This window comes from Marmota flaviventris, chromosome 9 (genome assembly GCF_047511675.1).
Source record: "Marmota flaviventris isolate mMarFla1 chromosome 9, mMarFla1.hap1, whole genome shotgun sequence".
Taxonomy (NCBI): domain Eukaryota; kingdom Metazoa; phylum Chordata; class Mammalia; order Rodentia; family Sciuridae; genus Marmota; species Marmota flaviventris.
Window position 1 is genome coordinate 4,853,192 of NC_092506.1, and position 27,476 is coordinate 4,880,667.

At 45.9% G+C, this 27,476-nt stretch overlaps 1 protein-coding gene across 21 annotated transcripts in view; it reads right to left on the reverse strand.

The window, feature by feature from the left end:
- Nucleotides 1-509: 509 nt before the first annotated feature.
- Ppp6r3 (protein phosphatase 6 regulatory subunit 3) overlaps nucleotides 510-27,476 on the reverse strand; it is a 138,560-nt gene continuing 111,593 nt past the window's right edge. For 12 of the 21 annotated variants that reach the window (XM_027944766.2, XM_027944768.2, XM_071615986.1 and 9 more), the window contains 9 exons: nucleotides 25,832-25,929; nucleotides 24,150-24,204; nucleotides 23,011-23,141; nucleotides 17,994-18,115; nucleotides 14,623-14,776; nucleotides 13,191-13,297; nucleotides 11,442-11,592; nucleotides 5,638-5,757; nucleotides 4,789-5,060 (listed from right to left, as the gene is read on the reverse strand). In XM_027944766.2, coding sequence (XP_027800567.1) covers nucleotides 4,907-5,060; nucleotides 5,638-5,757; nucleotides 11,442-11,592; nucleotides 13,191-13,297; nucleotides 14,623-14,776; nucleotides 17,994-18,115; nucleotides 23,011-23,141; nucleotides 24,150-24,204; nucleotides 25,832-25,929 — 1,092 coding nt within the window. In that variant the 3' untranslated portion in view covers nucleotides 4,789-4,906. Of the gene's footprint in view, nucleotides 2,661-4,788; nucleotides 5,061-5,637; nucleotides 5,758-11,441; nucleotides 11,593-13,190; nucleotides 13,298-14,622; nucleotides 14,777-17,993; nucleotides 18,116-23,010; nucleotides 23,142-24,149; nucleotides 24,205-25,831; nucleotides 25,930-27,476 lie in introns of those variants that run through there. The other 9 variants (XM_071615990.1, XM_034636898.2, XM_034636899.2 and 6 more) reach the window with 6 other exon arrangements.

A 27,476-nucleotide genomic window follows, 5' to 3' on the forward strand; every position in this document is an offset into this window, starting at 1 on the left:
CACCCGATGTTTCTGGAGGTGGAGGTTTGAAATAAAATGACAGGATCAAGGTGGGTATTCGGAAGGCCAACAGGTGACGTTCGGGGGCTGGGGCGTTAACAGTGAACTTCTATTGTACATTCCCTCTTAGAACTACTCCGAGTCCATGGCAGAGAAAGCAGCAGAGGCCGCAGCTGACCTGCCCAGGTCCCCGCCGAGTGCCTGAGGCAGGCTGCAGTGTCCAGGTGTGCAGGGCAATGTGCCCAGGGGGTGGCAGTGCAGGGGACCGGCCAAGGCCAACGCCAGCCAGGGGCGACACTTTCCTCTGCACTGAGTCGCCACAGCGCTCTTCATGGGCCGGAGAGCGCCCTGAGCATCTGTGGGTCACAGCTGCAGCAGCACCGCTCCTCCCCCATGGGAGCTTAGGAGCGTGGGGAGGGTGATGGCGACCCACTGAAGCCCAGCAGGGTTCTCTCCCTGCAGCCCGCACCATCTGGTCATAAAGCCCACACAAGGCACAAGAGAAGAGCTCTAGAAAAAGAATCAGGCTTTATTTTTGTCATTTTTAACACAGGTATTGTAGACACGTTAGTCTCGCAGTCCCTATGGCCAACACACAGAACCCAGGGAGAAACTGAAGGAGCGGAAGCTCGCTGCCGCCCTGGGCTGGCTGCCGGGACCCCGCAGGCCCGGCTCCTCTGGCCTACCCCTTCCCTGCACCTAAGATGAGCAGACCCGACCACCATCCTGTGCTCCTTCCCTAGCAGGAAGTGGGATGGAAGGACACTGTATGACCTCGGGAGGCATGGAGAAGCCAACTAAACCCAGCTGTGGGGCCGTGAGCGCCACCAACAGGGCCAAAGCCTGGCTGGGGCAATCCCGAGGTCCTGGGCCACATCAGCAAGGCATCCCTGAGGTAAGCGGAAGGAGCCCCGTCCGCTGCTGGTGCCAGGCTCCAGAGAACACAGGAGGGCAGTCTCCCCCAAGAGCAGCTCCCAGAGAAAGAGGTTCCTGGGGTGGAGTGCCCGGGCCACGCCAGCAGCCCCCACACCCCCATGACCAGCCCAGGGCTTCCGGCTGACCCCGTCCTGGGTGTGCTAGGCATGCCTTGGAAACCTCAGGAGGAGTTTCCACACTATTGAAAATGAAAAGCAAATAAGGAATAAGGCATCAGACATTTGATTCTTTTATTTCCGTATGCAATGTAATGTTTAGGCACGCTGCTTGGGATGCTGTTTCTAAAAAATCTGTTGGCCATTTTTCAGAATATCCTTTTGGTTTGAAATACTGGTCAGGAAAAACAAATGATGTAAAAATACGTGAATAATTTTCTATTACAGAAATGAAAAACTGATTTGCATCTAAAAGTGCAAGAGGTGAAGTGATTTAACCCTTTCACCAGACGATATGGCAATATACAGTATATTGCTTCAGCTGTTGGAGAAGGCTGTGACGTATTTTTATATTGACATAGAAAATTATAAATTACATTGAATTAGTATCCATAATCACTATATATATACACAAACCAGTTCTAAAAAAATACACTGGTTTAGAATTTTACGAGTGAAAACCTCACAAGGTACAGTAAAACAGGTAACATGCGCAGGTGCCGGATTGAGTTCTATTTTTAAAACACTAGCCTGTGAAATGACGCACTCGAACTCCATTAGCAGCACGAGCATTTTCAACGGACTCGCCTAACATGACTTAAGTGTGTTAAATATGCAGATTGCTCTGAAATGGTCATTGGTGATGCTTGTTAACAAGGTCAATTTTGGTGAATGGGTTAAAAGGCAGATGAACTACCAAACAAAACAAAAACAAAAACAAACCCCCCTCCAAAAAAAAAAAAAAAAAAACCCAAACCACAGCCATGTACACTCCGAGGACTCTAGTGCTTTTCCTGTAGGAGATCATCTTAAGCAACAAGACTTCAACAGAACATATGGCTTCACAAGAACATCGGTTTATCAACTAAGCCGCAGCAATAAATACTTAATCTCTACCAATAGACTTACATTTTTGATCCATTTTAAACAATACAGAAAACAATTACCAATCAAAAACTGGTTATAAAAAGAACACCAAATATTTCTTATTCAAAATCACTTTTGTAAGTTAGAACAACCAAAATAACACCTAGAGGGATTTCAATTCCATAGCTCCTTGCCAACCTGGAAGAAAAGGAATCAGAATTTTGTACAAGGTGAAAAATGTATGAAAACTGCCTAATACTTTGGTCACACTAATAATTGTCAAATAGTTATGTTTCAAATACAATAGATCTGTGTATTCACTTTTATAAAACTATTCTTACAGCCATTTAACTAGAGTAGTACTGCTATCACCACAGGGCAGCAAGGTCTCATCTCACAGGCTACCCATTATTTAGAACAATACAATATAAACATACGCAGACATTCTTGGTATTTGTCAATGTGCAATATTTTTACACTTCTGAATTTCTCTGTACAATGTCTTAGAATCTAGAATATAAAGGTTGCTGGTCCTGATCCCTTGCAGAGTGAGTGCAGCAGTGACGGCTTGGTGGCTCCAGAGGACCCCTCCAGAGCCCCTGGGTGGTGGCAGTCTGCAGTCCTCAGTCAGCAGCAGCAGACGCTACCCATCATACAGGGCCATTGACTGACGTGTCACCTGGCACACTTGGCTGGTCACTCCTGCAGAGTAAGAGACAGGCATCTGAGGCACGTGAAGCAGAAATGGGAGGATGTGAGCCTGGTTTAGTTCTGAGGGTGGGGAGTGCATCTAAACAGGGCCTCAAGAGCCCACGGAACTGCCCTCCTCCACTTCTCAGGACCACCTGCACATGCGGGTGGAGGGTCCTAAACCGCTGCCCCCAGAGCCCACGGGAGCTCTCTGTTCATTCCTCCTCCAAAAAGCATTTATCTGTCCCACAGAGTGGAACTCCGCAGGGTTCGCAATGGCAAAGAAAAATAAAAGGAGAGAGGGAAAAAAGTTTGTAAACAGAACAATCTGTTACAACACACGGACAACACATTCCCACAGAGCAAATGTCAGCTTCAAAACTGGGAGGCAAGAAGTGGGACAGTGTGTGAAAGTGGTGGCTGAAGATCCGAGTTTGCAAAATCACAAAATGGAGGGGCAGGCTCTCTAGGGCTCTTCCCAAGTTAAGGAAGTAGACTTGGGAAGGATGCTGAGAGCGGCAAAACTGGTACACAGGCACTTCCAGCCAGCCCTGAGGTCTCAGCTGGCAGACTCCAGCCCTGCGGCCTGTGGGCACAGCAGGGAGCTCGGGGCCAGCTCCACACACAGCAACAAATCTACTTACAGCCGTGTCATTGCAGAGCCGTCTCATCGACTTACACGTCGTCTCACTGCACCAGACACTGGGTACGTATCCTGCCTTCACCACCCACAAGCCATGTGTTCGTAAGTTTATTTCTTAAACTCTCTCAGTTTTGCTTTCTCCCCCTATCCCACAGGGCTTCACAGGTAGGGAAGTGTGTGAAGCAGCTGGCACACTGCTGGCACAGACACAGCAGGCCTGACAAACAGCAGCCAAGCCAGGTCTATGGCAACACATACCCCGGATCCACAGGACCCCAGGACCAGGCTGGGGCAGGGCCCTTCAAACACATGGGAGGCATCGCCGCACTTACCCTCCACCTGTCCTAACGCTGATGCCACTCCCATCTGCTCAGACAGCCCCCTCACCTAGCTGCACTCCTGTCCCCATTCCTGCAGCCAGTGTCCTCCCAGGCACCTGCCTTCTGCCCCAGGCTACTGGTGTCTGTCTGCTCCGGCTTCCCTCCAGCCACCACCATTCCATCTTGTGGTGGATAAAGGATGGATGAATGGACAAACCCAGGGACGCCAGTGTGTCCCCTCCTTCACTAGCTCACCCCAACATTCTCTGCCACCACCTCAGTCCTGTAATTGGAGAGGAGGACTCTTCATACCTGATGTTTCTAGCCAGAGAGAAAAGCAAGCAGGCTGCACTGAAACCAACATTTCTGAATACTGGACAGCCAGGAAATGACCCCATAGCCTCCTGGGCCACTCATGTCAGAGAACCAGGAACAAACTGCCAGGGCCGACCCTAACTATTCTACCTCCCAGAAATTCCTCAATGTAAAGTAAGTTAACAGGTAGAAATTAGAGAGGTGACCAACTGGGAATTAGACTCACAAAAGACCATAAAGCAGAACAGAACAAAACGAGAAAAACAAACAAACAAAAAACCCACTGAACTCTGGGTTTGGTGTCACATGCCAGTAATCCCAGCAGCTTGGGAGGCTGAGGCACGAAGCTGCAAGTTCCAAGCCAGCCTCAGCAACACCCACTCTCCAAAGAAAAATGAAAAGGTCTGGGGATGTAGCTCAGTGGCAAAGTACCTCCTGGATTCAACCCATAGAACCAAAAAGTGGTGGTGGGGTGGGGTGGGAAGGGAAGGGAAGAAAGCAAACAAAATCTCCCATAGTCAAAACCCCAGGAAAAAGACTGACTTTCTCTGAACCCTAGAAGAACCTGGGACTGAACCACCCCTAGGGCTGGAGTGTGACCCTGCCTTTTCTTCCCAAAGCCCTCATTAAAGCCATCCTGCTCCAGCAGCTCACGCAATTACCTTTGTATGTAAAAAAATCAGAGGCACAAAAACAAACTTCATTTGGGCTAAAATTTATCCAAGTAGAACAGTAAGAGGGCTTGCCCTGCCCTGAATGCAGAACTGAGGGCGCCCCCTGCTGGCTCCCACTGGTGTGGTCTTAGAATGCCTAGAAAATTTAGGGGCAGCAGGGCCAGGGGGAAAGTATGACTCCTTAGAAATTGCTTTAAAGGTCACTTTATTCCTTCTTAAAGGAGGAATATACAATCTTGGATATATGAAATCAAAAGGTTAACTCTGGGATGTGCTAGACACAGCTCCTCGTGGTCCAGGGGATCCTCATTCATCTTCTGGCGCGAGCTCCGGTGCGATCCCAGGCCACCTGGCTCTACCTGTGAGGCCGTGCGAATGGGCCGGACGCTGGCCCTTGGCGGCAGATGCTTTGGCTTGGCCTATTCCTTCAGGCCACTGGCTCAGTCTAAGCAAAAGGTGACTAGAAAGAAAGCATCACATTCCAAATCACATGGCTCTGGCAGTGGGATTTTCACACTTAATCAAGACAAGATCTCTACTTTGAAAAAAACAAGACCACACAGGGATTCACTTAGGGGTGGAGAATAGTAAGGGAAGTCCCCTGCACATCACACGGGCACAAATGTGGGAAACAGTCACCCAGAGCTGTTTGCGCCTGGCGGTTCAGTGACTTTACAGGGGCCACTAAAGCTCCCAGAGGGGCCTGTTATTATTTTCAACTTGGTGCCTCCTGAAAAAGCTGTGTAGCCGGAGCAAGCCTTCCACTCCCAGGAGGTGCCCAAGAGCCAGCTACACTGCCAATCTCTGCGCCCAGGGAGCTCTCGGCCTCGGGTGAGGAGACCAAGTGTTGTTCCCAGGTTCTCTGCTGGGTCACCTGACTAATGAAAGGATTAGTGCGCCAAGTACACTGCTGAAGGCCTGGGCCTGGCTGTGATGACCCTACAGTCCACACCTAGGTGCCAACCCCTTCCCGACTCCCACAGGACAAGAGCAAGGCCAGGCGGGGCTTGGGAAGAACACAAGGGTGCAGGCAGTACCTCTGCTCTGGGCTACTGCTGGGGGGCCGGGGGGCCGCGCACTTGGCCTCCGCTGGCTCAGGGCTCTCCTCCACTTCTTTACAAGCAGCATCTTGAGAGGTAGACAGTTTTCCTTCCTCACTGCAGGAGAGGAGACACAGGCACATTACACACCTCAGGGACAGTGTCTAGGTGCCAGAGGATGGGGTCACATGCAAATGGCTCTGAAGTCATGACTGCCATGGCGGCAACCCTGGGGCTGAGCATGCTCAGGGTGGGAGGGTCACAGGGACACAGACGGTGACAGGGGAAGCACAAAAGGAAAGGGCACACAAAGGTGGGAACCAAGAGAGGGACGATGTAATGTGGCTGGTTCTGACAGAGCGGCCCCGCATCACCGTACATACCGGTAGGATTTCAACACTCTGAAGCCCAGTGTGCAAAACAGAAAAAGAAATGTACAAGAGTTTCAGAATACTCCTAGAAATGAGGGACAGGGGACTACGTCCACGCCTGCACTTAACCAAAACCGCAGAGTTGGTGAAGGCTGTCAAGAGAACCTGTTTGAAGGAATGAGTCTTTATTTCAACCTGTGCTCCTGGGCTGAGCCCATCAGTAACAAGCCGCCAGAGGGCGGACCTCCATCTGCTCACTGGCTGGAAACCTTGGTCAGGAGAGGAGGGCACCCTGCTGCCTGAGACACATTTAAAGACTTCTCAAAGCCTGGCGCAGAGATGCACGCCTGGAATCCCAGCGACACAGGATGCTGAGGCAGGAGGATGGCAAGTTTGAGGCTTGTCTCAGCTACTTAGTGAGACCCTGTCTCAAAATAAAAAATAAAAAAGGTTGGGGGTGTAGCTCAGTGTTATAAAGAGCACCCCTGGTTTCAACCTCCAGTATTGCGGGGGGGGGGGGGGGGGGAAGAGTTGGGAGTTTCCGTCTAACAAAGGTGAAATGTATGAACACTACGAAGGAAAAGCAGGACCCTGAGGAGCTGCTAATGCAGCTGAAAGCAGACTCCAGGTCCGGGGCTGAGGGGAGTGGGCGGGGAGGATAAGGGTCCCCCCTCAGTGTGGGAAATATGCAGTGGGCCGCTCTGTCAAGGATTCCCATTTTGTACACAATTAAAGTGGTAATAGCTAGAGGTCCCCTTAAGGAAGGGCTGTCATTCTTAACAGCCATGATTTGGATTTGCTTATAAGACACCTAATATTTTAGGATGATTTCTCAGGTAGTTTTCAGATGTTTCCACGTAATTTATAAGTAGAAAAATTAACTGAAATCTAATGATTTGTAACAATCTGAATTACACGGGTCATTACCTCTCTTTTTCGGTGGTGCTGGGGATGGAACCCAGGCCTCACCCATGTTAAACACCTGCTCTACCACGAGTCCCATCCCAACCCCTGGTTTCTTCTTCTCAAACCTCCTTCTCCACTCCCCTTTGCCCCTTCCTTCTCTATTCCCTGTCCCAGAAGCAACGATTCTAATGTGATTGTAAAATGCATCTTCATTACATGTGTGCATGAGCATATAACCTGCACTGAATCCAACATCTTTTTGTACTTTTCTCTAGACTAAACATGTCTGTAAGTTCCACCTGTTCCTGCCAGGTACAGCCCGGTGCCCACAGTGAGCACCGACCAAAGGGCCTGGCTTCCCAGAGCAATGAGCCCAAAGTGCCCTCTACCTCCAGGCCTCTGAGCCCAGTGCTGCAGTGCTGTCACTGTCCCTGGCCCCTAACAGGCCTGCTAGGCATTTCTCAGGACTCTATACCTGGGAATGGAAAACTCTAGTGGAAAAAAAAAAAAGCCCTTCTATCTAGAGTGGCCCCCAATTTGCTTTCCCATCAGCAGCCCCCCCACCCCGGGGGGGGGTTCAGGGTCCACAGCACCACCTGCTGTCTAGTTTCAGCTGCTCTAGTAGGAAGTGCCACGAGCTGGGCTCTTCTCACGCACATTCTCCGATAATATGTGGTTTTGAGCATCTCTTCATTTTTTTGTCAGTCTTTTTGTTTACTCAGTGTAAACTGACATCTTTTACCCATTTTCTGATTTAAGTGTTTTTTTCCTTTTCTTTATTGGCTTGTGGGAATTCCTTGAACACCTAATGTCAGTATCTTGTTGATCAGGTATAAGCCCCTTTCTTCAATTTGCTGTAGCCTCTTCATCTTGTCTCGAGTACTTCATCAACGGAATTCCTTAAGTACTTTGTTAGAGTTTCTTTTCTTCCACTAACTACCAGGCAACTTTGGCCACATCACATCGGGAAGAGGCCCAACCTGGGAGGATCTGGCCCCTCTCCTACCACACTGACCCTTGTCCATGTGCATGATGACATCACACCGTCTGAACAGCTGGCTGCAGCACAACTCAATGTCTGGAAGGGGGGGTCTCCTACTCAACTACTCCTTCTGTATCTAAGCAACTCTGGGATGTTATTTTTCCATGAGGTTTTAGAGTATATTTAACAAGTTTCTTCCCCAAACCCCAGAGATTTTTTTTACTGAGATTCCATTAAACATTAAGGCTAATCTGGTGGTGGTGGACGACTCTTCGGCCCTACACTTGTCCCACCGCAGTGTGTACACTACTACCCCCACTTGTCCAAGGAAGCTTCAAGTTTTCTCTACAGAGATCTGGATGAAAATAACTCTTTAATTTATAGACCAATATATTCTGTGGTTATTCTGCTTTTTATTATCCATTCTGGTTGCGTATTACTGATTTAGAAAAAAACAACTGATTTTTAAAACTGACCTTGTAACAGTTCTGCTGAATTAGTAATTACAAAGGTCTGTACTGACTTGGTTGTGGCTCACCATTACACCTGTAAATAACCAGTTTACTACTCCTCTCCTAACCCTCATCTATACCTCTGCCTCCTTCCTTTTCCAGGACTGTTTACACCCTGGCAATGATAAGGGACAGCTTATCACTGGTCTTTATCTCAAAGTGAATGCACCTAAAATCTCTTCATTAAATATAGTTGCTGCTGTGACATTTTGGTATTTAATTTTTACACAGGAAATTCACTGCTGTGACTGGATTGCTCAGAGTTTTAATCATGTATAAATATGAAATCTGAGCAAAAAAGTAATATTTTTTTTTTTAAAGTCTAATGTAAGAAGATTGCAAGGACAGGTTTTTCGGACATGTAATCTCGAACCATCCTTGCCTTCTAGGATAAGCTGCAGCCAATCATTATGAATTATTTGGGATTCAGTCAGTATATCACAACTTATATATCACAACTTTTTTTGCACGGGGCTGATGATGGTGGTGGTACTGGGAATTGAAACCGGGAGTACTTAATTATTGAGTTACACAGCCATATATGTCCCCAGCCCTTTTTATTTTTTTGAGATAGGATCTCACTAAGTTGCTGAGGTTGACCTCAAACTTGCGATCTTCCTCCCTCAGCCTCCTGAGCCACTGGGATTCCAGGTCTGCACCACTGCACCCAGCAATATCTTATACATAACTTCTGCATTTAGTTTGCTTTTAAGTGACATGAGCTGATCATTTTCTGCAATTATCCTTAATTTGGAATGAAGATTTCAATTCTTTGGGCAGGACTCTCACTTCTTCTTTCTGGGGCAACTTGAGAGAGAAACTAAATTCTGGGGCAACTTGAGAGAGAAACTAATGGCCTTGAGTGCCTAACTGGCACTACCTACACTACTACTGTAACTGACAGGCCCCATGTGTTTAGGCATCACACTGGGTTTGCTCTGCCCCTAGTTTTCCTCCAGACAGGTGCTTGTTTGCAACCTCTGTTCATCTTTAAAATCAGGTATTTCATTCTTATTGATATGGGTTCTCTTATATCTCGGCTGATTCTTTGTTGGCTGTGACTCATCTCTTCATTTTAGTGTGTCTTTTGTGATATTAGGAATTAAATTTATCACTATTTTCCTTTATGATTTGGCCTTTTATGTTTAAAAACCACCCCATCCCCAAAACTCTTTTATGCTGTCTTCCTCAAGTTTTGCAGTTCCACCTTTCATATTCATGTGGAGAAAGAGACCCAATTCCACTTTTCTCCAGAATCGATAGTCCCTTTCATTTGTGCACTCCAAGGTGCACCACGTCTCTGCAGTGGAGCCTCTGCATGACTGCCAGGCTGCGTCGTCTCCGTGAGGACAGCCTTTACTAGGAAGCCCTGGAGTCCAACGTGGGGATGCCTTCACCTTTTTCCTTCAGAGTAACCTTGGCTCTTCTTTGCAGGCTTTGTCTTTATAATCACAATTTTCGTGCAACTTTGTGCTGGGATCTTGACACAAATTTTATTAATTCATAATTTGTTGAGAAATGCCAAAGATATTTCCATTAGTGAACATGGCAAATCTCTGTGTTGATATTTAGGTCTTCCAATAAACTTCCGTTAATTTCTTTTCTCATTACAGTCTTTTTAGTTGTAGATGGACACAAGATCACTATTTTATTTATTTATTTTTATGTGTGCTAAGGATTGACCCTGATGGCTCACACATGGTAGGCAAGCGCTCTACCACTGAACTACAAGCCCAGCTCTAAGGTCACATTCTTACACATAAGATTTGACATTTTATTAAGGACAAATAGGCAAACCTAGAATACCCCATATTGTTTATAGGACAGAGTGATTTTTCTTTGTAACCAGTAAACGCACTAAACTTCCCTATTAATTCTAATACGTGTCTGTAGATTCATCTTCTAGGTGGAAAATCATATTCTATAAACAATGATCATTTTGCCTGTTTATGACCACCCTCACTCCCTCACTCCTTTTGCTTTTTGATGCTGTGTTTGCCAAGACCCCCGGGGCAGCACCGACAAAAGCAGTAACTGTCTGCAAACAGATCACCTCTAATATCCTTCTGTCCAAACAACCCCCCGTGTCACACCCTGGTGGCGCAGCCATGGTCAGGCCCTCAGAACACACTTCTGGCTGCTGCAGTTCCTCCCTGGGAGCCCCGACCACACATGCACATGTGATACCAGGTCAGGACTGAGTCTCCTCCCTCATACGGTTTTGTTTTGCAGCCATGGCAAGCACCAGGAAGCATCCTCTGCAACCTCTCGGCATTGCCGCAGAAAAAGGGCACTAAAATTCTAGGCACTGGTTTAGCTGCAGTCCATAAAACTTGAAAGAAGACTTTTTTTTTTCTTTTTGTGGTACTGGGGATTGAACACAGGGATTCTCTACCACTGAGCTACATCCCCAATCCTTATTTTTTTGAGACAGGGCCTTGCTAAGTTGCTGAGGCTGGCTCCAAACTTGTCATCCTCCTGCCTCTGCCTCCCAAGTAGCTGGTATTACAGGTGTGCTCCACCATGCCTGACTGAAGTTTTTTCATTACTCAGCTTTAAAATTCCATTCTGATTCTTTTTTGGATCCATAAGTTTGAAAGTAAGGTTGCTAATTTCCAAATATAATTTTTAAAAAAGTTACAATTTTGCTACTGAATTAGAATGACTGCATTACATCTGGAGACAGTGTCCCATCTGTATGACACTGAGCCTTTGGGCCTGAGCTCCACAGCTTCCATACAAGTCAATTTCTACCAGGAGTCAAAGTGTGCTAATTTCCATAACTGCCAATCTGCTAGACTCAAAATACATTCTTCTGAACGCAAACACACACAGGGAGAAGGGCATTTTAGGAGCCTAAACTTTCCATCTCTTCATTAAGATTAATGAATTTAATGAAGATGTTAGGACGACTTCAAGTTAATGTCTCAACACTCATTTCAATCAAATAAACATTTCCATGTCTGGGGCTTCTCCCCAACCATTCTCCAACCAACTGACGCCGCAGGACGGACCATCTAGCCCAGTTACCTTTTGAAGACTGCGGTCTCCGTCTTGGCATCCACGGTGAGGCTGAGTGTTTCCTTCATGCCGCCATTCATCACCGTCTCAGTTACCTTGTCTGCACTCTCGGCATCCTCCTCTCCATCGGAGCTGGCTTCCATGGCCACACTGCTTGGCGCTGAAAAGAGTACACAGCTGATGGTCACATATACCAAACCCCACCTGGAACCGTCATCCCTCTGTTAAAGGGCCCTGCCCGTGTCACATCTACTGCTTGCGGATGATGACAGAACGTCTGTCTGGTGCTGCTTGGCTGAATTCTTACGGGCCACTGGGGTCACGAGCCACAGTTTCTTCATTGGAGAACTGGTGAGAAACCTACAGCCTTCACAGCTGTGTCCACCTCTGACCTGGCTTTCACACAGCAACCCTGGTGCTCCCGATGGTCCCACTCTACAGAATGGGGCAGAGGACACAGTCACAAGTTCTTGCCTGTATCCACTTGGGTCCTAGCCTTTTCTTGCCTTTTTTACTGTCATTTTCTCGTGCTGTTCTGGTCATCCCTTTGTAAGTTGTAGTGGTTACAAACTTGAGTGAATGGCAAACTGCCCTGGATTCCAACCCTAGTACTGCCACTTCCTGGATGTGAACCCTTGGGCAAGGAACCTTACCAGTGCCTCAATATCCTCACCCGTAAAGTGGAACCAGTGAGGCGACTTACAACAGCTGAAGGACTGTGACTACCTATTCAAATGTTTAGGAGCTTGATAAATAAAACCACACTAGCCCTTGGCTTTAGTCCTCCCCAGGCCCCTGCTTCTGGGGGCCTCTTCTTGCATCATCTTTCTTTTCCAAGGACTCATGCTCTGTTCCCTCTACATACTCCCACACTCCCAACTCCCCACCATACCCCCACCTCCCCAAACCCAAGTCATTGGTGGAAAGGTTCAGAAGCTGGCAAGATAACCACACCTGTAATCTCAGCTACTAGAGAGGCTGAGAAAAGGAGATGGCAAGTTCTAGGCCAGCCTGGGCAACTTAGTGAGGCCCTGTCTTGTAATAAAATAAAATTTTTTAAAAAGAGCTGGGGTGTAGCTCAGGGGTAAAATACATGTCTAGCATGTATGAGGCCCTGGGTTCTGTCCCCAGTACTTGGGGGGAAGCCCAAATGGTTCACACCTGCTGCAAGGAACATCTGTGAACATTCTGAGTAGTAAGGCAAACCATGGTGCTGAGGTGGAGCTCTGTGGTAGAACACCTGCTTAGTATGTGTAGGCTGGATCCTCAGCAGCACGTATAAGTAAACGTAATAAAGGTTTATTGACAACTAAAAAAAAAAAAAAATAAGGCAAACCATGGGAACTTCAGACACTATGACCATTTTATCTGCTCATAAAGGTGAAAGCAAAATAAACAGTCCCACAGCCTCAAATAGGTCCAGAGATGACTGGGGCCAGGCCTGACGTGTCTGCATCAGTTTCTGGTTTTGTTCGTCCTAGGTGCTGGAAGTCAAGGCAGTCCTGCGCTCTGGGCCTCAGGGGCCTCACCTGTACACTGTCCTCACCTGCACACAGACAGGTCTGACAATCTATAGACCTCTTATTGCTAGAATCAACGGGCTACGGTTCTGGAACAACATACACAATTTTTTTTCCTTGGGTGCCCTGTGGACATCAGGGCCACTCTCTTATTTTCCTGGTCCTGTGAGGTCCAACTCTGAGTCAGGTCTGGGTGCCTAAGCCTGCTATATGTGTGCTGGCCCCGTTTTGCGCTCACCCTCTGGCTGTGCTGCCAAGGCAGTGACACTGGGAGTCAGGGGGTCCATGGCTTCAGTGCTGGTTTCCATTTCCACTGGAGAATTACTCCTTAAGGAATCTTTAGTGCTTTCAGAAAAGAGAAAATTCAGATGTTAGCAGTGGGAACAGTCCTCAGCCACCTCATTATTCACAAAAACCCTCTGAGAATAAGTGTGGAATAAAATCAGTCAGCCTCTGTAGGAGGAGCAGGGCTGCACACTCCAGAGACACACAGGTGGCTATCTGGAGGGTAGGAGGGCAAAGCTTTAGAAGGCCAGGCCCTCAGGGAATTGGAAACAGGCTCAACAGGCCCCACAGTAACCACCAGGCTCCTAAGGCCTGGGTGATAGACTTCAAAACTTTCACAAAAATCCTGACTAACCTCCAGGCAAACTGCCTGGAGGCATGGGCTATCTTAATGCTACTCATTGTGGAAACTACAAAAACACAGGAAGAAACACCAGGGGACCAAGCCATGGGGCAGAAGGCTAGTGAATCTGCTTCCAATAATCCCAGAGATTGCTGTGCAGGGTTCAAGAGAAGCATTCCTAAGTAACCACAGGCTCTTTCCCCGCAGGCAGGAAGAACTTGGTCCTATGCTGGAGCAGGGCTGATGAAAGAACTCCTACTTTTGAGACATTTTCACTTGGAATCTCACTTGGAGCTTGGAAGAGCTCAATGCTACTACTAGAGGTGCTACGGAACACTGCAGGCTGTCCTTTGCTTTTAGGATGGTGACTGAGGGCTCAGAGTTTGTCTTCCTATCTTCTGCATTATCAGCAAGTGCTTATTAGGATAGGGAAAGCAATAAAGTCTTTCAAGTGGGGTGATGGAGATTATTGTTTGTTTTTTTCCTAGTAGACAGAAGAAAACATTTAGCAAGTCTAATGGGACCTGAAATCCATGGTTGATACTCAAAGGCTGACAATGCTATTCAGGAAAATTATACAATCAGAGGCTTCTGTCTTGCAGAATAATACAAATAACAAGGCTAACACAGGATACAAGTCCCTATTAACTACTGAATTCAAGATACACTTTGCATTTTTATGTAGCAACATTCCACACAAAGGTGCCATCAGGAGCTCATTCTTATTCTCAACCTTGTCAACTGCTCCGTGGAGCTGGAAAAGCCAACAGGGCTGTCATCCCTGGCCATGTCCTGCCAAGGCTCAGAACAAACCTTCCCAGGCCACTTGTTCAAGAGCTCCCCCTTTCCCAATTGGTCCTAGAGTAAAGGAAGATGGTGACTGCTTTGCTTGTGATGGAGCTGTCAGTACCTCCCCCATGTTGGCTTCCAATCTAGCTGACGGCACTATTTCAACTCAGAGGTCAGTGAAGGTAAGAAACATAGGTTAGGAGTGAACACTATTATTCCTGTGGAAATGGTCAGACAGCACACACTCACTCACCTCAGAGATGACGTGAACTCTGAAAAAGAAGCCCAGCCCGTCTCCTTAGTTGGCATTGGCTCCTCTGTGCTCCAGACATCAGAGCCCACTGAGTCTAACGGAGTGCCATGGGTGGTCTCCATTGGGACATCAAAGTTGGCCGACCAGCTGGGTGCTGAAACAAGGCAAAAAATTTTGTTTGGAGACTATTTCAGTAGGTTGGTGTAACACAAAGTATTTCTTGTGCAGTATCCAGGCCTACGGTCCAGACTACTCTGGAAGCTGAGGGAGGAAGATGGCTCAAGTCAAGAAGCCAAGGAGCTCAAGCCTGGACAAAGAGAGATCCCATCTCAAAGAAAGAAGAGAAAAGAGGAGGCGAGACAAGAAAGAAAAAGACAAAGATACTTTCCTAACAGATTAGCAATGACAAAGAAAGACGGGGGCCATAGAGAAAGGGAATTCTAGCTGACCACTAAGAGGCCTGGGAAGGGCAGTCACCTGGAGGGCACCATGACAACACCGCCTCATTACTGATTCTCCTTTCAGCCAGCAGGTTCATTCCTAAGAGGTTTTTCCAACAGAAATATTACACAAGGATACAAAGCCACACATAAAAGATGTGTTCATGTTAACTTCTGAGTTCTGACAAATGTTCCAAGAATCTATTAATACTGGGAAAAGCAGCTGAAGGGTCTCTGGAACCTTCTGGACTATCTTTGCAACTTTTCTGTAAATAACTTCCAAAGCAATAAGCCTATTTTTAAAAAAGAACATACTAGTTATGCAATTGTAGTAAGTTGGACACACCCAGGATGCTTCCCAGTGCAGGTCCGGCTGCATCTCCCAGGCTCCATGGCTTCGCTGCAGTCCCCCGTGGATAAGCTCACACAGTGGGAAAGCTACTGGCCTGAAGGCTTGGGGCTGCTCTCCAAGACTGGAGCCACAGGGCTGCTCAGCTGTGCTCCCTGTGCCTGCTACCCAAGTCTGGGCCTAACCAGAGGTCTGTTCAGTGTCCCTTCAATGAAGTCAGGTAAAGTCAGGTCTCTGCTTGCTCTGCCTGTGCCCAGCGCTTTTCTTCACAGACTAGAGACCCTCAAACCCTGTGGGAAGCCCTGCTCTCCACCAGGGTGTTTTCTACCACAGTCAGAAGCCTCCAGGCTGTCGGGAAGAAATGCTAGGGGACCTGCTGGCCATCTGGGATGCTTGTCCCAGGAACAGATGATTGAGATGTACCTGTGCCAAATAGAAACATTCCAATTTTAGAGAGAGAACTTTCTGGGACTTTGAGCAAATGAAAGCTTTTCAAGTTCCTTCCTCACTGTTCAATTCAGACAAGGACTGTCTATACCACAAGGAGCCGAGTTGGGGTTTGTTTGGTATGTCTTGTCCTTGAATCTGTGTGAGTATGGCAGAGCTCCGCGACAGCCATGAGGGATAATACCTGAATGTTTCAAAGTCTCACCTCAAACCTCAAAAAAGCAAATCTGACAGGTATTTCTGCCTGCTTACCTCAGGCCGAGTCAGGAATCACTCCATTAGAACCAGAGCTCCACTCACGTGCAGCTCACTCGACAGGACTTCTCCACCGTCATCTGGGGGACAGTGCTTCCCAGGTAGCCCAGAGCCAGTCTAACGTGAGAAACTCTTCTCCACAGTGCACAAACCCCCAAAACACCAGAGGTCAGCCCTCCTTGTGCACTCAGAGATCTGATGAAAAGAAGCCTTGCCCAAGCAGCAGGGATGCCGGAAGGCTGGGGTCCTGTTGTGCTGGCCCAGGGAGTTAGCCCGGGTGTTCTCCTCTCTCCCCATCCCCACCCAGTTCTAGAGTCACAATGCAATAGCGCGTGGTCTCCTCCAAGTCCTTTATCACACCCCAGCCCCTCAAAGCACCAGTTCTGAAATGTTCTTCCTCATCTTACAAGGAAATTCTACACATGCTAGGACATGATGAAGCTCAATACTGCAATGAGTGTAATAAGCCACCCACAAGGGAGAATGACCATGTCGTTCCACTCAGAGGAGCTGTCTGGAGCAGTCGAGTTCACAGCTTCAGAAAGCAGGATGGGGTGCCCGGGGTGAGGCAGCGGACAATGGGTTGAGTGCTCTGTGGGCACCAGATTTCAGTTTGGTCAGGTGAAACAGTTCTAGGGATCTGCCACACAGCCCGTGAGTGTACATTAGCAGCCTTCACTAAACCGACCTTTCTGGACCAGAAGACAAGGGTGTATCTGCCCTGTCACCTCCTTCTGCACCCCTACCAGCTCTCCTATTTCTCACATATATCAGCAGCTCAATGGTGTTCCTGTCCCCAGCATGGATTTTCTAGTCTAGCTCTTACAGTCTGCCACAAATACCTGTTTAATCCTCAGGGTCCCTAGAACTTTCAAGACAGGATTCTGGACCTGGCTCTTGGCCTTACTGTCTCTCTCCTTCTCATCCTGTTCTTGAAGTACATTAAGCAGCTTGGGTCTCAGTGCCTTCTTGTTAGTTGTTCTGTCTTTCAAACTGGCTAATTCCTAGTTGTCCTTGAGCACCACACCCTCAGGGAGGTCTGTGCAGATGCTGGGCAGCGCTGAGCTTCCCTCTTCCAGCACTCTGCTCTCCCAGCAGGCCCTGCGTGTTGGGGGTACAGCCAGAGAGAGGCTGCACCTGGGGCACAGGAAGTCCTGGATAAAGGCAAGCTGACCTGAACTGGGAAAGATGTAGGGGCTGGTGGGCAACCCTCCTCTCTTCCCTGGCTCGAGAGTAGATGTGCTGGATGACAGCTCTGAGGGTCCCATAATGGACCAAGGAAATGAAGGCCTTCCTAGCAACAGGAAGGTGGTCAGGCTTGGGGAAAGCCCACTGTCAACCTGAGTGACTCCTTCCCATGAAGGTTTTCCCAAATTTTATAAGTCAGCAGTGTTTGTAAGTCAACTCTTCTTGGTAAGTAGAAGGGTGCAGACTGATTCTTAGTTGAACAAGTTTTATCGCCGTAAGTTTCATAAATAACTGTGAAGAATCCATTTAAAGATGCTTAAGCATTATGTTGCTTTCTCTGGTCTATTCCATTTATGATTCCACAAAACACCTTTCCTCACCTCTGCCAGCCTGTGGTTTTCCCCTTTGGCTACAGCATAGGTCTGCGGAGGCTGAGGGGGGACTTCCCAAGGTACAAAGTCCTCTGGCCAGACTCACCCGAACAATAACACCCATGGCCAAAGCCTAACCTGTTCCTTCTGGGAGGCTGGGTGCCAGGACTTAAATCTACAAGGGATTCATACCACCAGGTGTGCTTCCACTTGACTATTCATTCAGAAGCCACTTCAGACACAACAGACTGTGATTTTGCCTATTTTTCAAAATACAAATTTAACACATCACAACTAACATGTAAGAACTAGGTGACTTACGTTCATTCAGGTCTACCTCCATTTTATCCTCTGTATTGGCGCTACTGGACTCAAACAAGTCCTGCTTTGCTCCATCTTCTTCTTCAGAATCTGTACTTTCTTCGCTGTCTGTACTCCCCGAGCTGCGAAGAAAGAAAAAGGACTGAAATATTTCATGCTGCTTATCAGCCACCAGCTACATCCAGAACAAGCAAAAGGTCACCTAACAAAATAAGATCAACGGTGCTTCCACCTTGTCACTGCCTACAGGCAGCCTCACTGGGACATGGGGAAGTCACGTGGCTGTGCGGGTGGAACTTCACATGTAAGTCAGCAACTGCTCCCCAGCTGGGGTCCCCAAAGGTGCAGACCACCATCTAGATGGCTGCTCCAACAGGCAGGCAGTGTGTCCCACCATGGGGTAAGCTGCACTTTCCTAGTGACCATGGATGATGACCATCCTTCCATGTGTTATCTTGTCATTTTGTCCTTTCTTAACTTTTTTCACATTTTTAGAGAGTTTAAAAATTTGACATGTATTTTTTTTTAACTGGGTAAAGAGTCTTAACTCTGCATGCAGATTCTTTATCCAATTCATGACTTGAATTTTCAGTGTGCAGTGTTTTCCTTGAGTGTCTTGTGAAGATTTTATAAAGCTTTAAAATTTGACATTCAACTAACCAAATCTTTTTCATGTACTATGCTTTAGAGACGTATCTAAGATGAACTCAGATCATGTGATTTTCTACATTTTCCTTAGCAGCTTTGATTTCTTGCCTTACGTTGGGGCATAAGTTCCACTGTGTTACTGTGAGTCTGTAGTTAAGAAATGGTTTGAACATGGATGTCCAAGTGTCCTAGCACTGCTTGCTGAGACTGCTGCTTCCACGGCAATGCCTCAGCACACCCATCCACAGCCGAACTGGCCTGTTTTCAGGCTCTTCATTCTGTCCAAAGACCCACTCCCTATCTCCTTATAAATATCACAATGTCTCCATTACTGCCTCCTGAAATCAAGTGCTAGAGCTCCAATTTTGCTGCTCTTTATGAAAGTCACCTGGCTGTCCTATTCTATAGTCTAGGTTCTTTGTACTTCCACATCAATTTAAGAAGGATGTTGCTAGTGATCGTGCTTAGTCTACAGGTGGACCTGGGAGAACTGGCACCTGCACAATACTGAGTCTTCCATTCATCAATATTTGTCTTTGTCTTGTCTCAGCTACATATAATGGATCTCAGTGCACACGCTTTACACATGTTGTTAGATTTATCCCAACATATTTAATATTTTTGATGCCATTATGAAAAGCATTGTTTGGTAATTTCAATTTCAACTGTTACTTTCAGTCATACAATACACAATTATATTGACCTTGTACAACACAACCTTGCTAAATGCATTTGAATTATTCCAGTAGTCTTTTCTGCATCAATGGTCATGTTGTCTGTGAGCAGTTTTATTTCTTGCCTTACAATCTAGATGCCTCTCTTCTTTCCCACTTGGGGCATTAGCTAGCAGTGAAGGATAATACTGAAGCAAAGCTGCATGAGAAGACATTCTTGTCTCATTCCTGCTATTAGGGGAAGTTACTTGATCTTTACTGCTAGGTGTAATGCCAACAGCAGCTTTCTACATACTTCAATCAGGAGGAAGAAATTTGCTTCTAATTGCCAAGTTTCTACCACGAATGGACACTGATCGTTTTGTAACACATCCTCGCTGACAGATTTTAATATGCTGGCTGGGGATATAACTCAGTTGGTAGAGTGCTTACCTAGCATACACAAGGCTCTGGGTTCAATTTCCACCCCCCTCCCCCCCCACACACACAAAGATTTAAGATGCCGAAGCAATTCCACATTCTGGGAGTTAACCTCGGTCATGACACGTTATTGCATCTAATTTCCTTATGCTCTTAAGGAGTTTCTATATGTATTTTCAGGAGAACTACTAGCTACTTTCCTCTTCTTATACAAGAATGCCAAATTTTGGTAATCTGCTACACTAATGGGGCTTCAAAGAATTAGATGGGCAAAAATTTCTGGGAAGAACTGGTTTAGCATCTTTCTAAAATGTTTGGTAGAATTCGACAGCAACGTCACTGGAACTGGAATTTCTACTTTCTGGTGGTAAGTTTTAAAACTAAAAATTTGACACCTTTAATAGACAGGATCATTTTTTGCTTCAGTTTTAGTACTTTGCATCTTTAAAAGATCACTTGGGTTTTATTGGCATAGAGTTGTTCATAATTTCCTTATTATCTTTTACATCTTCCAGGTCTACAGAATGTAGACTAATGTCACCTCTCTCATTCTTGATACTAACATCATCTTTTTTTTTTTCCTGATCATTCTGGCTAGAAGTTTATCAATTTTATTGATTTTCCTGAAGAACAACTTGGTTTTACTAAGTTTTCCTACTGCTTTTCTGTTTTGTACTTCACTAAACTCCACTCTAATCTCTGTATCAGTTATTTCTGCTTACAAGGGTTTAATTTGCTCTTTTCCTAGTTTCTTTATGTAGAAGCTGAGGCTATTCTTTCTTCATTTCTAATACACCAGTTAGTGCTAAGAATAATTTTCTGTGTAAAGTTTTAGCTTCATCTCCCAAATTAAGCATAGTACTGTGGAAATTTTCCCTTTGATTTCTTCTTTTCACCCATGTGTTACTCAGTTTCTAAATATTTGCAGATTTCCCAGAGTTCTTTCTGATGCTGATTTCTAATTTAATTCCATGTTGATCAAAAAATGACATGATCTCTTTAGACTTTATTGAGATTTGCTTTATTCTCTGAACATGGTCAATTCTTGCTAAATATTCCACCAACTTGCAGGACTGAGTATTCTGCTGTTGGGCAGACTTCTTTAGAAATGTGCAAGTGGAACATTTCAGGGGACAGTGCTGTGCAACTGTTCCACAGTCTATGGCTTCTGCGTGTTCAACTCTATGTCTGCTCCATCTTCTTCATGAATTGACCATTTTGTTATTGTATTTTCCCTTTGAAATAATCTTGGAGATTTCCTAGCTTTTTGTTTTACTGGTATTGGTGTGGTTTACCTTCTTCCCTTTGACCTGTTTCTGTCTGCATGTCTGACTGTTTCAAAGGCATATGAACTTAGGCTTTGTTTTCTAGTCTAATCTGACGTGTTTACCTTTCATTTATTTTTTATTTCCTGGTGCTGGGGGCTGAACCCATGGTCTTGTACCAGCACTCTGCCACAAAGCTAATCCCCAAACCCTTGCTCTCTAGTGGGGGCCTCTGGGTTGCTTAGTTAACATGATGAGTACCATCATCTTACTGTTAGTTTGTCCAGCCGCCCTTTGCTCTCTTTTGCTGCCTTCATTTGGAATTTTTTATGATCTTATTTCCTATTTGGCTTGTTAACATTACTCCTGCTCTGTTTTGGTGACTGCTCTAGGGTTTGTAGTATATACGTTTTGAACTTATTGCAGCCTATCTTAAAGTGACAGAATCCAAAACCAGAAACAAAGCAAATGTCCATCAACAGGAAAAAAAGATACACACTAGTACATCCAATTAATAAATACTACTCATCAATAAAAAATAAAAAGGTATTGATGCATTACTTGGCACAATGGCCCTCAAAATAATTATTCTGAGTGAAAAAAGCTAGATAAAAAGTGTGAAATGTATTACTTCATTTATATAGTTCTTGAAAGTGCAAGTTAATCTAAAGGAAAAGAAAGCAGACAAGGCTCAGAAACAGGAGGGCTACAAAGGGCATAAGAACATTTGGGGGGCTGGGGCTCAGCGGTAGTGCACTTGCCTGGCATATGTGAGACACTGGGTTTGATTCTCAGCACCATGTAAAATAAATAAAGGACTATCAACAACTAAAAAAAAAAAAAAGAAAGAAAGAAAGAAAAAGGAAGAAAAAAAAAAAAGAATGTTTGGGGGTGAAGGACAAGCCTGTGGTCCTAACTGGGGTGATGGTTTCAACAAGGGTCACACGCATAGTTCTTTAGCATGCAGCCTAGTGTGTATCAATTTCACCTCCACAGAGTTGCTGTGTACACAACCCTGCCCTCTCAGCCTGTGCTCCTCCTGGGGGCCAAGGGCTTTCCGCCAGGCATTTCTCCCACCACATGTCCTTCTGCCCTTTCCACACCTGGTGCTCTGCAAGGCCACTCAGAGATACCTCTCCACATGAGGACCAAAACCTCATAGTAAATGGCAACCAACAAATCTGACTGGAACTTTGTCTTTAAAAAAAGGTCACCAAAAAGACACCTGCCTTTTACTGTCTGGCTCTAAAGCTACAGCAGCTATCTTGTGATCAGGGGATAAACCAACATGCAGAAGATAACAGAGCAGGAATAAATGAGACTCCAGGTCAATTCTAGATTACAAGAACAACATACCCTTCCCTGCTTAAGCTATTATAGAATCCTCCATGATCTGTGGCAGTCACTGAGAGATGCAACCCAAGTGCCAGCACACACAGGGACCAGGCAGCTCCAACGACACCTGGGAGATGGGGTGGGAGCTTTACTTTCCTTCTATACCCCTTCTGTTCCCTTTGAATTTTAGGCCATGTGAAAAACACTACTTATGAAAAAATAAGTAAATTTAAAAAAGTTCAGCTACTGCTCTGCATCCCCGTCTCAGCTCTATGAAGACTCCGATGATGAGCACTCACATAGCTAGAACTGCCAGCACGCAGAAGAGCATCTCTTCAGATTTTTGGGACAAGAGTGATGAAAAGAAGACCCGATGGACCTAGATGGTATCCACGGCCAAGACCCCGTCTTTCAAGATAAACTTTTGGAAATGACTTGAGACAATAATAACTCAGCTGCTGCTATCACTGGGGGAACACTACTTAGTCAAAGGAACGAAGTGACACACTGATCGGACACTTGCAGCATTTTCCAGTGTGTGGCTGTGACTGCGGCACTACAGAGAGGAGAACCAGCACCAGCTCCCCTGGGTTCCCAGGGGCTTCCTCCTCACCATGGCCGCTCGTCTGCTACACGAGCTGCATGCAATCAGGGCTACAGAAAACCCTCCTTCACCTGGATCGCCTCTGGGACTCTGGCGTACATGCAATGTGCTTTTCCTCCCAGATGTCCTCCTCGTCAGAGCCACCATCATCAAACTGTTGTATTCTCTCCTTACAACACGCTTCAAACAGAGCAATATTACCCTAAATAAAACCAAGAGTGAGAAAAAGAAGAAAAATTTAAAATCTTATCGTTTTCTCCCCCAAGTAACCAACATGAATTGCGTTTTTTCAATTTGCGTTAAAATACAGTGTCTAGGGGCTGGGGCTATGGATCAGCGGTAGAGCGCTTGCCCAGCACAGGCGAGGCCCTGGGTTTGAGCCTCAGCACGACATAAAAATAAATAAGTAAAATAAAGGTATTGTGTCCAACTACAAAAAATAAATAAATAAATTTAAATGGTTTTTTAAAAAAAAAATACAGTGTCTATCACACCAAAATAAAATGTAAGCATCTAATTTCAACTTCTGTGCAAGTAACAAGAAGCCCTAAAAGATGTGCACAGCCTGCTTGCAAGTGGCTTGGCCACACACTTCTCTCAAACCCACTTTCACCTAGTCAAAGCCCCATAGCGGTTAAACTTCCCTCCTGCCCCAGAGAGGCAGTCCCAGATCTTTCCAACAAGGAAAAATGATTCATGCTCCCTCTGCAGCTCCCAGTCCAGTTCACAGTGATGAGTGGCATGGTCCCAATCAGCTGCTGTTTCTAGCTCATCGCACCAGCAAGGAAACCAGTGGTCTCTCATGCTAATCACCCTAAAATCAAAGCTTTGCTCATTCCAATGGAGGCTGCACCTGGGTTTTCCAAGAAGCCTGGTGATGAGGTGAGCCCTGGTCCAACCCAAGTTTCTCTCCTGGTAATATAAAGGAGACAAACTGCAGCCTTCCCTTTGAAGCCAAATGTCTATGCTGCCATCACAAGTCACCCTGGTTTCATGAGCGCAGTCACAACTTAAGCCAGGGTTGCAACCTCATACCAGCAGGGCTAGGCAGCCCTCTAGAGTAGGTGACACGTGTGACGTCAATCTGACCTGTGGGCTCCAGGAGTATAGAAGGTACTAGTGCATGTGGCAATCACACCCGGGCTCCAACAAAACCCAATTCCACCCTTCATGTGCCCTGTTACTCGCAACAGGAAATTTTCATACTTACACTTTCATTTGTATTGAGAGTAAAGTTGATGTCTGACACCCGATCAAAAGAAACACTGTAAAAAGAATATAAGTGTAAAAACTGTTAATATATCTATAGGCTCCCAGAATCAGTATTCATGAAATTTCCTAAATTCAAAGCATTCACATTATCATCAAAATCTCTAAAGGAAAAACTGAACAAAACAATCTTCTTGTATAAATTATGCACCCCTTTTGGCATTAAGGATGCCAGGGGTGGGATGGAAATCTGAGACATAGCCTCTAGGAAACCTAAAAGCCTTCCAACAAAGAATTTGACATCATGGTAACAACCACAGTTCCATGAACCATACTAATACAATCAAGAAAAAAGATACTCGCAAAGAAAAACTACATTAAAACCTGAAAAAGTAGAGAAATGTTGTCAGGCATCAAGCTTTCTCCAGTTACAGCTAAATCCATACCAATCACAGGCAATCCCCAAAAGCATAGCCAGGAAAAGAGGAGGCAGGAAAACATTCACAGTGAATAAAACTGTAAATGCAATTCTTGAGCAGATGAAGCTTTTAATTCTTAAGAGATCTGTTCTAATCAATTGCTATTCCAAGCATCAAGTTTTAAAGAGATCTGGATTCCTACTAAGTAACACTCCTTGAGTCCAGACAGGTCAAGTAGGGGTCTGAAGGCTCTCAGGTGAGGTGGGGGTTACAAGCCTGGGTAAAAGCTCCTGGACTAAACATGTAACTCTCCAGGAGAGTTCTCGCTCTTTCTGGATTGAGGTAAGCCAATCCTTAAGGCAGCCGACAGCCCTCAAAGCCTGCTGTTTACAGTGGAACCTCTGCTCCACTGTGTCAATACTGTGTGTTTATGGCACATAAGAAGCTATAAAAATATTTTAGCTTCTCATATACTGTAAACTGCAATTTGTAACAAACAACAGCCTCCATTGGCTGCAGTTCAACAAATGACTGAGAACCGATTGCCGCCAAGGCCACACAGCAGGCACTGTGTGCTCATGGCACAATCAACACCCCCCAGGATTCAAATCCTACATGCTTCAATTCTGTTCAGTGAGCTCTAAAACTTATCTCCAAAATGCTGTTTACAGAGAGCTGTCCTTTCCCAAGGTCAGAGGCTAGAGCACTGATTTGCACCTGTGAGTCACTTATACATGTTCTATTGTCTCATTCTTTCCCATACCTATAATTCTCACTCACTCTCTCTCATCCTGATTACAGAATGAGTGGTGCAACTGTCTGGCTCTTGCCAGGAAGAATCCAAAAGTCCCTTACGATGAGACCCTGAGAGCAAACACGCAGGGCAAAGTTGCCCCTGCCAATCCAGCCATACTGGGAATGTCATACCGCCTTGCTCAGCCTGTTCATGAGTACGCCTCCAGATAGAAAATGAGGCACAGGGACTACTTACTTGGGGAATTCTACTTAACACCACCTAGAAGAACAGAATAAGGACATGGGTTCCCAGAAGAATGATAATCTAGCAAAAAAACAAACTTTGTGATAGAGCTCAAGCCCTGGGGGTGGTGCATCTTTCCTGGGGTGTTATGTTATGCCCTGGGTGTCTGAAGCTTAAAGCTGGATATGCTGAAACTAAAGGGCCACCAGGGAGAGCATCCATCACAATCATAAAAAGGTCTCACAGAGAAAGGCAGTGAACATGACAAAAGGAAGACATACTCACTTGCCAATGTCATCTTGATCTGCAAACTTCTCATCGTTGAAGCCAAACTGGTCAATAAAATTGGACGTCATTTGTTGCATCTGATAATCAGAAAAGGCCTGGCAACCCCAGGACCAGTGACAGTGATATAATGATTCTAATGACATTCTACATATTATTTGCCCATTTGTGTTTTAGAAATCATTTTATGTACATAGCCATATGGCTTTAAAAGTTGGTGTGTTTTTTTTTAATCAAATAATTTCAGACACATTTTGCCAAACATGTTTGAAATTTGGTTCACAATTAGTTCTATTGCACAAGACATTGTGAGAAATGCTGAGTGACCACACTGTCTTCTGTTGTCAATCATCTTTAGGGAGAGGTCTGATAAGTGATCTGGTGGCTAGTCTGAAATTATAAGGTGCATCAGCCATCTCATGGCACACCAACTTTACCCTAAGACCCAACAAGCACCGACCACCCACCCACCCTCCCTGCCATCCCTGGGGTACCCAATCCACCACAGCAAAAACGACTGATGAAAAATATCATGATCCTACAAACAAAATGTTCAGGGACAGTTCATTTTCTAAAAAACAGACTGAAGTCTCAGAAGCTGGGCAGAGTGTGAGACAGAATTGACTTCTACCCTACCTACCTTATGTAGAGGACAGAAAGTTCTCAAGCTCATCTGAAAGCACTCGAGAAAGCCTAAGACGTCAGAGGCCTGTGGAGAAGCGAGTTCTGCCTCCTCACGTCACTACCTAGGTGGGTGCCAGGCTCATGTGTGCTTTCTTAATTGAACAATGAGGGAATGCTCTAATGGGCTCCATGGAAAGTGCCTACGCTCTTCACGCACGCCCGAGGAAGCAGACAGAAACAGCGAGTCAGGAACGACGACACACCAAGAAAAGTGCCACCTCCTCATTCTAACCCAGACGACCAACAGGACACATACCAACCAATGTGTGTGCTGCCCAGTGGACAGAGGTGCCGTCCCCCACAGGCCAGCCCCGGGAGGGGTGGCTGGCTGACCTGAGCTTCACCTCTGTGGCTACTTTCTAGAAGGAGGCAGCCATGACCGAGTCAAACTGACTTGTAGGGTCCACAGCTGAGTACAGCCCTGAGTCCAACCTGCAGATGCATCCTACAGAAATGCCCTGACAATTAACTCCTGATGGCTCATTCTGGTGGCAGGGAATTATGGCAGAGATAATCCAGATGGAAGGTAATTAAAAAACAAACCTTATATTTGGCTTTGGAAAGTATCTTTTGCTTAGGTCTGAAAAAAAGCTGCATCTTGGGACTGGGGTCGTGGCTCAGTAGTAGAGCGCTTGCCTTGCACATGTGAGGCACTGGGTTCAATCCTCAGTACCACATAAAAAAATAACAAAATAAAGATACTGTGTCCATGTATAACTAAAAAAGTATTTTAAAAAAAGAAAGAAAGAAAGTGCTGCATCTTGTTTGCTAGATACAGAGAACCCCAAACCTCACTTGCCTCTCACACAAGACCATCTGTTCACACACACCTCCACACTGTCCCCTTTCTGGCCTATGGAAATGACATTATGTGAGCGCATGGGGCTAGTGGACAGCTGGCTACAGGACAGTCAATCATGGTATATTTGCAGAGGTGGCTTTGTAGCATGGGGTAAAGCAT